Source organism: Aspergillus costaricaensis (genome assembly GCF_003184835.1).
Source record: "Aspergillus costaricaensis CBS 115574 unplaced genomic scaffold BO79scaffold_9, whole genome shotgun sequence".
Classification (NCBI taxonomy): domain Eukaryota; kingdom Fungi; phylum Ascomycota; class Eurotiomycetes; order Eurotiales; family Aspergillaceae; genus Aspergillus; species Aspergillus costaricensis.
Genome location: NW_020291809.1, coordinates 287,056 through 298,757, shown reverse-complemented (window position 1 = coordinate 298,757; position 11,702 = coordinate 287,056). Strand labels below are relative to the sequence as shown.

The window sequence follows — 11,702 nt, the reverse complement described above, 5'->3', positions numbered from 1 at the left end:
AGTACTCTGCTAGTGACTCGAGCAGAGCATCACAATTAGGCTTGGTTCCTTGCCTAAATTGTCGGTTTAGACTAATAAACTTTGACACATTCGCTGTCTGAGACTTGAATGTCCTCTACACCAATCCGCTCGACCCTAGACTCCACAACCATAATAATTGGTTGATCTGCTTATAAACATGTTGAGATACCCATCATCCAGAACTGGAATGTCCTCCTTTAGAAGACTGAAAGGACCACCAAGATAATCATCCTTTGTCCTTGTGTTGCAGGGAATGATAGAAGGAATGTTGCTCGTCCTAGATGTTCTTTAAAGCAACTGGGATCCTCTCGGTGCCAGCGTGCAATACGTCTTCCAAGCTCGAGAAAACCACATTACCATCAGAAGTCCAGCGACCATCCTTAACCAGAGGTCACCATGAAGTTCAACAGCGCCGTGAATATCGCAACTGTTGCTTGCCTCAGTGTTTCTCCCACCCTCGCCCTGGTAACCTCGTGCTTTGATGCCCTCGACTCCATTAGCAAAATACCCGGCCACTTTATCCAAAATGTTCAGCTGAACGCCTGTCCGGCAGGTTGCGCACCCAACATCGACCAGTGGAACAGCGATGTGAAGGACGAGATCCTCAACGAACTGTTGGAAGACGGTATCCAATACACTGGCATCAATGATGAGCCGGCACAGAAGGCATTTGTTAAGTCCATTGATGACCTATATAACACGGTCGTCTCGAAGTGCCAGAAAGAGTCCGATGGTCTGAACCTCTGCGACGATGAAGACAAGGTACAGCCATTCTTGGATTGCGTCAACAGCAACGCAAAAACCGCTGTTCTCAAAGGGGTGCCCCCATTGCTTCCCTACATCACAAATGACAGGTGCCAGAAAGTCGATGAATACTTGAACAGCGATCAGCTGTGGAAGGATGACTTTCCGGAACACTTCAAGTCATATGTCGACCAGTGCCACAATATCTAAATGTCAGCAACACCAGCACTCTTTGACATTTCTCTGGCCTTGAAGGAAGTCACGATGGAGCTCTATCATAGTAAATGGAGGAACTGTTTGCAAAGAATCGTAAGGGATGCTGTGGCTCATTGTATTTGTACCATTAATTTTCAAATTCTCTTGTATGGACGCAGCATCTCTTAGTAATCATACATAATCCTTTGCATTTTCACAATATAATATGTTTCTCTATCAAGGAGACTGCCCGCCTGCAGGACGCACTGTAAGCGTGTCTGGACCAGCAAGAGCTCAGTTTAGTGAAATGCATCCATAACAACCAAGTATGATATATCCAGCTATATTGGAGGTCCCTCTTGCATATACCTGATGATCTCTGAGATTTGGAACCGTCATGTCGCACATAATTAGATTAGTTCGGAACTATGTGAACGCTTTCCATTTGACCTAGACAGTAGACAGGCTCTGCGACACTTATGACACAAGTTAGTTTCAACACCGTAAATACTCTGGATTGCTCGAAACATGCAAGAGGAGAGAATCAAGATTTAGGGCGCCGTTTATAGCCATTCTTGTTGCAAGACCTTGACATTTACGAAGTACATAAGCCTCGTAATGTGTGAAGCACAAGGTTAGTACGGGTTTTAGCAATCGTTCATTGTCACGGCATGGATATATATTTCAGTCGAGGTCAAGTGTTGCCCTACCGCTGCGAGATAGTTCTGCGCGATACATGGCCTACTTCGCCTTACTAGTATAGACGAAAACTCGACTAGATTAGACTGCCCTGTTCCAAGTGACGCCTTCCTATGTAAACTCTGGAGAGTGCAGGAGCTACGGGGGCGAGACTGATCTCACAGGAAAAGGGAGGGATCTGCAAAACGTTGCCTGTCACATCCGATTCCGTGGCAAAAAGGGTGTAACACTGCCGTTAAAATGATCTGACGTGCCATAACACGGTACTTGAGAGACGCTATCCTTCTATGAAGAAGTGTACTTCGTACTCGTATGGTGGGGTGTCATTTAAGGCACCCAATATATCCACAAACGCTCACCTTCCCATAACCGAGCTTTGGTACTCAGATAAGGCAATTTAAAGAGCTACGGTCACAATATATTTCTGTTACATATCTTAGTAGTGGAGACCTCTAACATCTGAGGTGACACAATCAGAAGACTTACATAAGAATACATTCATGTTATAATCTCCCTCCCCTCCCCAGGAGTCCAACACGTTCAGTGCCCATCCAAAATCAACAGTACAAGATGTCCCTGTTCTCCTTGTCCGGCAAGACTGCTCTAATCACCGGCGGCAACCGAGGAATCGGCCAAGCAATCACCCTCGGTCTCGCTGAGCACGGCGCAGACATAATCCTCGTGCAGCGCTCTACAAACATCTCCGACACCCAACCGGCCGTAGAACGGCTCGGTAGGCGCTGTGAGGTGGTGCAATGTGATCTTGCCGACCGCGAACAAGTTGAAGGACTGATCAGCAAAGTTGTCGCCACTCAATCAGTCGACATCCTCGTCAACTGCGCCGCAATTCAACACCGCAGTCCGGCGGTGGACTACGATACACTCCATTATGAAGCGGTGATGCAAACCAACTTGACAACTCCATTCGTTCTCTGTCGCGATATTGCCCGCCACTGGATTTCGCAGGGGAAGCGCGGTAAAATTATCAATGTGGCCAGCGTGGGCAGCTTCCAGGGCGGTATCAACGTTTCGGGGTACGCGGGAAGCAAGGGGGGCTTGCTGCAGTTGACCCGTGCGTTCAGTAATGAATGGGCTGGGAAGGGGATCAATGTGAATGCCATTGCTCCAGGGTATGTGATCGACTATGTATTCTCAGCCAGGAGTCCCTTTCAGAAATACTGACTCGGATTATTAGGTACATCGAAACCGATATGACAGCTGATACCCTGACGGAGCCACAACATGCGGCCTATCGTGAGTCTATTATACCACGGATTCCTGTGGGCAGGTGGGGGAAGCCAGAGGATATGAAAGGGGTCGCGATTCTTCTAGCTAGTCAGGCTAGTGATTATGTTAGTGGGGAGGCGATCGTGGTTGATGGGGGTTGGTTGGCACGCTGATCTATCATACTTGTGACCTGAAGAAACTGCGCTCCGCGGTATTCATCTGACATATCAATACTTGGCACTCGGCGCTCTAGGTACAACATTGCAATCAATACTCTGTGACTGTCATGAAGTACAATGACATGTGGCAAAAAAGGCTTCGCGCCTCTCATCCTCCAGAGAACTCTCGAGCCACCTCGCTCATATAACCCATTACTATAGTAGATCTAAATATCTACCATGCATAAGCCGTAGCAGTAAAGCATATGCCGGACTACAACGGACGTGTCATCTTGTTTCCTAAGGTTGGATACACAATTCCAATGAAAAAAATAGTCAGAACCATGGCAGTCGGTTGGCCTGTGTTTGTTATAGGATGATTTACATGGAGTACACGGTTATTCTATGAAAACCAACGGCACAAAGAACCTAATCGTTTCTTTCTTAAATGAGCATATGTGGCGGTTCGAAACCAATAGTTCTCCCTTAGTCGAAATTGGTGGAAATAAGACCCTATGATATAACTGCCCCCAACTTCCAAAACCGAAACCATCTCAATAAAGAAATGAGCATGAGGATACTGCAGTGAAAAAAAGAGGATTGGTGAGTAAGAAACAGATTCAAAGTTCGAGCTCACGGCGGGCGATGATTTCGGGTATCTACACAGTAGGCTGGACACGGTTGGAAAGGTCCTTCCTCAAGTACACCTGGCCAAACAAATCCGTGACGTTAATAAAAACCTTGAAGCTTGCTAATACCTGTTCAGGGACAGTATCAAGTTGCTCTAACAACCTCAGCCCGAGGTGCACATAGGCGCGTTCAACCTTTGCAATAACAAGCAGCTGGTCTTTCATAGCTTGGGTGGGATATTTTCTGACGGGCTCAGGATCCTCGCTTGAAATAGAGGCCGGCGGACTGAATTCGGGAAAATTCAAACTGTTTAGGTTTCCTTCGTCCGTGTCGCGGATGGCCGATCCATAGTCATTTTGCTGACGGCACATGGTGGCCAAGTGCCGGATCACACTTCGACTGACGTACCTTGACTGCGGACTATCCTCGAAGCAAACTGCTCCTTCCTCCCCAGACAGGCACAGAAAGAATAACGCGGCCATAGGGCAGCTTGTGTCGTCTGCAGCAGTGGAGGAGACCCATTTGTGGTAGGTGGTGTTGGAGACACACTGCTTTTGTTGGAGTTTGCAGCTATCGGCGACATGGTGTATGTGAGCGGAGAGGAAGCTAAAGAGCTCATTTGCAAGCTCAAGCTGAATCAGTGTAGATGTTGCGAGAACCCTGGGGTGTCGAAGCACATGCTTTATGAACTTGCGTAAGGTGTCGACAATACTATTCAAAAATGAGGATGATTCCAGTGATGCTTGGACCTCGGCAGTGTAGGGATCCGAGACGCCATTGGCGATGATGTGTGTCTTGTTTCTTAGATCCTCGGGAAACATGCATCTCGCGCTGTTGGATATATCGCAGACCATTTTTGGTTCTGTGTGCGGGTAGCATTCGAATTTGAGTCGTTTTTCCAAGACTTCGAGAGTGCCAGCCGGCAGACGTGAGACAACAGATTCCATTAATTCATCAGTCTGATAAATGAGGGTAGAAAGAAGGATCATATCCCATAGCACACCAGGCGATAGTGGTGTACCGCCAATTGCATTACACGCCGTGAAGATAGCTGGGGTCAAATCAAGATGCCAGTCCTGACCTGTTTGCCCCTGAAGGGAAGGGAAAACTTCATGCTTGCGTTCTTTCAGATGCATAGACCAAAGGGATGCCTCGATAAGTGCCAGATCCAATGAGGCAATTGTTGACTTGTCAACGAGGGGCGTTCCCTGGAGAAGAGATTTCAATTTACCTGCTGTGCTGGGCAGTTGGAAAAGTTGAGCGAGGTCCACAGTGTACGCAATTGGTTCGACAGACGCGTTGAGTGCTGCGACGCAATAGACCTTGCGTAGTAGATGTGATGCATAGGAGGACTTCTCAATCCAGACATAGTCGTGACGTTGTGGCTTCGCAATGTCATGTTGATGGCTCCTGATATACTCACGACCTCGGTTTATGGCCTTTTGTAAGATATCCTTGCTTAAGCTCAGACCAAAGGGAAGACGCTCAAGCTGGGATAGTGTCAGAACGCCATACGATGTTACTTCTAGAGAATCATCCCACGAGCCGTTTGCGCTCTGCTGGGACAATGTTCGGGAGAGGATTTGGCAGAGACACATGGCTATCTCTCTCACAAGCACATGTGTACCGACATGTCTCAATTCGCCAGAGTCATATTGCCAGAGAGCCTCGACAAACGCAGATGATAGTAGCATGAACGTGTAGTAGGGAGAGGCGTTCCATTTGTCAGAGACGTCGCCCGTTCTCCAAAGATCAAGGAGGTAGTCCATCGTAGCCCCAATCTCTGCGGCGTAGCTTTTGGCAGTTTTTGATAAGATCAATGCCAACAAAACATTGCAGTTTGCACTGAAGCTCGGGTTACGCTCGAAATCGTAAGTCTTGAAGCAAGATCCTAACCGGAACTTTTTCACCATAGGCGCGCAATCAACCCCAACTCCAACAGGGTTTAACATAAGTAGAACCCTCGCTGTATCGTCCGCATCCGGAAGGATTCCAGGTGTGAATCCGACTAGCCCGTCTTGACCAGCCAACAAAGATTTGAACAGTTGAGTAAGCCTCTGCATGCTCGACTTGGTGCCCAGGCCTGACCTATTGACGCTCATAAATAACGTAGAGATTGCCTACGAAGAGTAGCGGTTAGCACTGAGGCGTCGTGATTATGCTTTCGGGAAGTTACTAACCCAGGAAATTTCGAAGATAGCCGTTGGATACGCGCTAGGCACACCCCCATGTTTGTCTCCAGCCTCATTAACCACGCGTTGAAGATAGAACTCCCCGCGGGCATCCCATGAGGATGTATGAATGAGATATGCTGCAGTGGACGCCGGTGAGCTCAAGATGCCTGACTCAGCCGTGCAGTGATGGGCCACACGATCGAAATCAACGACTCCAACTAGCGCCTCCAAGGAATGAAGCAGAGTTGTTTGTCTCTTGGCGTACAATAGCTCGGGGCAGATTCTTTTTCGCTTAAGTCGATTCAACTCCTGTAGGTGGCATTGGCCAGGGAAGTCAAAGGTGATATTAAAGCGTGAGATCTGAACAAGAAGGCTAGGGATGATAACTTCGAATGCAACCTGATCAGTCGCATTCACGTCCCATGCAATTAGAAGGCCTTCCAGGCCATATTTGGCCCGGGTAATCCGCAGAGACAAGTTATTCTCCTCGTCTGTGCCTGGCACATGCTCCCTTCGGGTTAGGAGCGCGAGCAGGGACGCTGCAGTGTTTAGGATTCCATCAATTGGAGTCACATAGGCCGGCCATGTCCCATTGCCATCCTGGAGGTTCAGAATATAATTGAGACACTCCGGGAAGAGCCACTGAAGTCCGTCATCCGTTTGCTTATAGACCATGGAAAGCCAGGCCGAGTCGTAAATACTAGGTGTAAAGCTTCCGTATCTTAACAGGCCCAGATCATCATCCTTAACGACTTGACACAGGTAATCCACAATCTGTTCAGGAGAAATGCAGCTCTCAAGGTTGAGCTGTAGCTTGGGTCCTTTCTCCATCTCGACTTGGTGTATTTGAGGCACGGCCAGCAATGAGGAATAATGTTGTTAGTCGACCGAGTTCTGACTGCGCCAGTTGTTTAGATATGCCACGGTGCTGGCGCTGGATTGCATGTTTGGCTGCGCGATGATCATGCCTTCAAGTACTTCGGAGGTGAACCAACATAGGGTACGCCGCTCCTAGTACTCTTTTTGCCTCACAAGATGGATATGATTAGGCTCTGTGTCATGGTGACTCCTAGTAGTGCGGTTCGCTCGCGCATAGTAGCGCTATTTGCTATACGCCACTCGGGGAACTACCGAAGACTTTCTGTCGCTATAACGGCTCAACCCTGCTTTGAGCAGTACCATACCAAACGGTTCCTCGGTGTACTTTACCGTATCGTACTGAAAAGGGCTATCAAGTCCTGCCAGCACATGCGGCCAACACTTGCGTTTGATTGCCCCCCCAACTCCAAAACCCAAGGGCAATAGGCTGTCAAATAAACAAATGAATAAAGAAAAGGGGGGTCAGTTGGGGGCAAGGGAACATCCATGTGCCGACGATGGGCACTGATATATTATGGTTTATTATGAAATATCCGCGGCAAGCGTCACAGATAACGGTACATTTGACCTCGCACGGAAACCTCAAGGTATGCCCATGAATGCATGGACGTAAAGGATGGCTGTCCAGTGTCCACATTTAGCTCGGTCTGGGGTTTATGGGTATGTTCTTCGGCGTTATATGGTTCTAGTAACACACCTATCTCTTCTTATAGGTCCTATGACCGTGTGCATCGTGAATGAATACTCGTAGAGCACTAAATTGCTTCCAGTCTAGTATCATGCCAGGTGTAGGCTATGTATGTGCCAGTAGCTACCTATTTACATCTAACCGCTTTCCTCCCCAGAATTATCTTCCTTCTTCTTTCTCGAATCATTTGTCGACGTCCACCGCGTACAACAAACCATTGCGAATGATAGGACTGGTGCCGCTGCCGTTAGATACTAGAGAAGCAGGGTCAGCTTTTGCATACTCAAATATAGTATTGGACCAAAAACGTACAAAGACTCGCGTCACAGCAATGCTGTACGCAGAAACAATCACGGGGATCTCTGAAGTAGAAACAATAGAGCGCCATCCCGAGGCCCCGGCGGATATTACTGCATTGGCAAGGGCAGAGGAAGTGACATGAGCGAGTTCATTCTCTAGCTGGGTTTGAAAGACAGCTTCCCCGATAGCCAAGAAAATGGCACAACTTGCGGATATGACGAAGAGGAGGCTTGTCGCACCCAAAGGAACAAGATCAGGTGGAAGGGATGCCTGAACTCCCAGATGGGCCTGTGAAAAGAGTTAGTTTCTATGATGAGGGACAATATGTAAGGAAGACCTGACCATAGTCACTATCAGAGAATATCCAACACCGCCTAAGATCTGGAATCCGATCCAATGACCATCGGATATAGAAGGATGCAGAGTCGTCAAAAGCCCACCACCAAGTGATACCATTGCGGTGCCAAAAATAAGAAAAGGGTTCCACCATCCCAGTTTGTTCACCAGACCCGCCGCGATTAAGGAGGTAAGGACATCCGATATGACGGTGGGCAAGTACCTGACACCACTTGAGGTTGGGGAAGCCCCAAGAACAGCTTGGAACCAGATTGGAAGCCAGTATATGATACATTGGAACGCTCCATTTGCGAAGAAGGCAGAAGCACAAACAAGGGAGACGTTTCTGCTAGAGGTGAACAGTCGGGGAGGAATCAAAGCTGCTTCCTGCATATGACATTGCCATCCAACAAATATGCACATCACTGCTCCAGCACCTGCGAATAATCCGATTATATTTGCCGAGTGCCATGTGTATTCCTGACTTGTCCCGCCAAACTGTAGTGCGATTAGCAGCATGCTAACAGAGCCAGCAAAGAGCAGGAAGCCCACTCCGTCCAAGCTCTGCAGCTTTCTCGCCAAGGGGATACTCTCGGCGGGCGCCCGTTTCACCTGGAAAAATAACACTATCACAGCAGCGGAGAATCCAGCGATGGGAAGATTGATGTAAAAACACCATCGCCAGGTAACATGCTGGGTGAGTGCTCCTCCGAGAATGGGCCCGACAATGCTTGCGATGGCAAAGGTCGAATTCAGTGTTCCAGTCCACACTGCCCGCTTATGCAGCGGGATCACTGTAGTTAAGATAATCAACCCTCCAGCGAAAATCCCAGAGGCTCCTAGGCCGGCAATAGCCCTTCCAACAATGAGGACTGGTGATGATGGAGCGAGCGCGCAGATTAGGCTACCGACCTCAAAGAGAGCAACATAACTCAAGTAGGCAATCTTTTTCGAAAACAGACTGAAAGTCTTGCCGGCAAGTGGCTGGCTGGAACATCTACAGAGGCGCGTTAGGTGAAGTGTTCGCTTTTCCGACCATCTATCAGATCCCTGGCTGGTACATACAGTGCAATGAAGAACGCGCTCCCATACCAACCCACATCTCCAATTGAATGGAAATCGGATGTGATGACCGGGATTGCCGTTGCAATGAGGTTAAAATCCTGTTCACTCAGCAGTTAGACTAAGGTATGCGACATGAGAAGCATGGGAGCCTACCAAGCCGACTAGGAAGGTGCAGAGGCAGAGACCAATGTGGAGAAGAAGTAGCTTTGGGCCTTGCACTTCGTTGTCAGGGTCTATCCCGCCATTCATTTGGGGATTTCCGTCTATGAAAGAGCCTTTTCCCGTGCGCAAGTGCACAGACTCCTTGCTATTTAGAGGGTTATCCATGTTAATCTTCGTAACTGAAACAGTGAAAAGAGAGGGTGTTGGAAACAGGTGCAAAGGCGAGCTGGAAAGATCATCCGGCGGTCTCAACACAGTAGTTAAATGGCCGGCCAGAGCACTGGGAAGATCGCCTAAGAGCGCAGGGATGGGTGCCAGGGCAGCCTGATTCCTCCCCTGATGCTGATCGGCAGAAAAAAAAAAAAAAAGAAAAAGGCACCTCGCATCCACGCATCCACCGCAGGGATCTCCCGTTAGTGTGAAGTCGCCCGATAGAGGTCGCTTGTCTTATTATGCCAGAATTTGAAAATTAGGCGGACACCGACAGCAAATGCTTTGCCCACCTTTATAGCTATAAAAAAGCCACACCGTTATGTGGTATATTTCCAGTGTGTGAGATCCTTCGAACCGCAATTTCAAGACTCCACTACACACCAGTCCGGCATGCTTACACTGGAAACCTTATCCATTATGTATTGGGGCATCTTACCTCTTGCTCTATTGTACTACTTTTGGGACCTTTCTGTTACGCGGACCTTTACACGCGCGGTCGGTAAACACCCTGTAGTGGGCAGCTCCTCGTGCTGGGCACCTCGAATATTCCTGAACTTGGTATTTGCAGCGAACGCATCATGGCTCGTGAAAGAAGGGTATCACAAGGTAAGATTCAGGCTCGTCACAACCCATTGTGAAACAGATGTTGACTTCGCTTTATTTTCGGCACATACAGTACAAGAATGGTACTTTCCAGCTCTTACGTGGAAGTGGCAGTGCACTTATTCTTCCCATATCCGTGCTTGAGGAGCTGGCAGGATTGCCTCCATCTGTAGCAAGTCCCCATGCTGCCCTTGAGCATGACCTTTTGGGCGCTTATACTGGGCTTGATATCATTCTGGAGAGCAGAATGCACCATACGATCGTCCAGCGAAAGCTGACACCTCGCTTGCCATCTCTTACCCCAGCATTACAACGCGAGCTTGTGGCATCCCTCGACGAGCTATTCCCCGACTGTGCTGATTGGGCCGAAATCCAACCATTTAGAGTCCTTGGGAAGGTTACTGCCAGGTTATCTGCTAGAGCCATGCTTGGTCATACCTTCTGTCGCAATCCCCAATGGTTAGACATTTCTGTGCACTATACCGAAAATCGTGAGTAGAGGACCCTCATCCACGACAGGGACTATAATGGCTACCTAGAAATAGTTCTGACCAGGTCATGTTAGTCTTCCAAACTATCGTCATCTTGAGATTGTTTCCTAGTTGGATGCATCCTGCTCTCAGTCGATGCCTTCCCTCATTCTGGAGATGCCAGGCCTACCTAAGGTCGACCAAAGATCTGCTTGGCCCGGTAATACGTGACATGATTGAGGAAAACGACAAGGGGTCATTCTCTCCAAAGCCAACTGAGGACAACTTTAATGTTCTAACCTGGCTGGTGGAGGCTGCGAAGGGGTCAGATCGCAATCCTGATACCCTAGCTCATGTTGAAATTCTTCTTGCCCTAGCATCTGTTCACACCATCCTCCTTCGCAATGTGAATGTTCTATATGATCTCATAGAGAACCCGCAATACATCGACGAGTTGCGAGAAGAAATCCACAGTGTCTGGGCCACAACAGGCTGGATTGATACTGCTGATTCTTACTCGAAACTTCACAAGCTTGACAGCGTGCTACGCGAATCACAACGTCTCTCTCCACCGACCATTCTTGGTCTGAAGCGACTTTTCAAGCAACCGTATACCTTCTCTTCCGGTATTTCAATCAATCAGGGAACATACGTCGCCCTACCTGTTATGGCCATCGAAAACGACCCGGACCATACTGTCAACCCAGAGCGCTTTGATGGACTCCGCAGTTATCGCATGTTTCAGAATATGGATGGTTCTCGGAGTAATCGAGTAGGTCATCAATTCTCAACCGTAGATAAGACAGTCTTGAATTTTGGATACGGCAAAACATCCTGTCCGGGCCGACACTTTGCTAGCCTTGTCATAAAAATGGTCTTTGTGAAGCTTTTGACTGCGTACGAATTCAGGTTTTTACCAGGAAAGGGTCGACCGAAGAACTACGAGGTTCACGAGTTTCTCTTCCCCTGGCCGTGGGATAGCATTCAAGTGCGGAACCGGGAGGATCGGGCATGTCCTTTCTAATGTAAATCACGCTTAGCTCACCTTCTGGCAATTGGTGGAGTGTGGTGAACCAGGCCCTCGGACTTCGACAGTCTATCCACTGGCGGATGTGTAACACGCGCCACTGTTTGTTTG

At 48.5% G+C, this 11,702-nt stretch overlaps 5 protein-coding genes across 5 annotated transcripts; 3 read left to right on the top strand and 2 right to left on the bottom strand.

Moving 5' to 3' along the window:
- Window positions 1–417: 417 nt before the first annotated feature.
- BO79DRAFT_215796 (uncharacterized protein) lies at window positions 418–975 on the top strand (the record flags this gene model as incomplete). Its single annotated transcript, XM_025683284.1, has 1 exon — window positions 418–975. The coding sequence occupies one exon, from the start codon at window positions 418–420 to the stop codon at window positions 973–975; it is 558 nt and encodes a 185-aa protein (XP_025541629.1).
- Window positions 976–2,229: 1,254 nt separating this feature from the next.
- Window positions 2,230–3,059, top strand: BO79DRAFT_142478 (NAD(P)-binding protein; the record flags this gene model as incomplete). Its single annotated transcript, XM_025678281.1, has 2 exons — window positions 2,230–2,789; window positions 2,855–3,059. The coding sequence occupies 2 exons, from the start codon at window positions 2,230–2,232 to the stop codon at window positions 3,057–3,059; spliced, it is 765 nt and encodes a 254-aa protein (XP_025541628.1).
- Window positions 3,060–3,703: 644 nt separating this feature from the next.
- Window positions 3,704–6,679, bottom strand: BO79DRAFT_142740 (terpenoid cyclases/Protein prenyltransferase; the record flags this gene model as incomplete). The annotated part of the gene is made up of 2 exons (XM_025678290.1): window positions 3,704–5,794; window positions 5,855–6,679. 2 exons carry the CDS (start codon window positions 6,677–6,679, stop codon window positions 3,704–3,706), a joined length of 2,916 nt encoding a protein of 971 aa, XP_025541627.1.
- An 873-nt stretch (window positions 6,680–7,552) lies between these two features.
- On the bottom strand, window positions 7,553–9,365 carry BO79DRAFT_226573 (MDR family MFS transporter; the record flags this gene model as incomplete). The annotated part of the gene is made up of 5 exons (XM_025683805.1): window positions 7,553–7,669; window positions 7,728–8,003; window positions 8,058–9,048; window positions 9,117–9,214; window positions 9,270–9,365. The coding sequence occupies 5 exons, from the start codon at window positions 9,363–9,365 to the stop codon at window positions 7,553–7,555; spliced, it is 1,578 nt and encodes a 525-aa protein (XP_025541626.1).
- A 516-nt stretch (window positions 9,366–9,881) lies between these two features.
- Window positions 9,882–11,588, top strand: BO79DRAFT_280929 (cytochrome P450; the record flags this gene model as incomplete). The annotated part of the gene is made up of 3 exons (XM_025688105.1): window positions 9,882–10,097; window positions 10,168–10,585; window positions 10,660–11,588. The coding sequence occupies 3 exons, from the start codon at window positions 9,882–9,884 to the stop codon at window positions 11,586–11,588; spliced, it is 1,563 nt and encodes a 520-aa protein (XP_025541625.1).
- Between the last annotated feature and the right edge of the window lie 114 nt (window positions 11,589–11,702).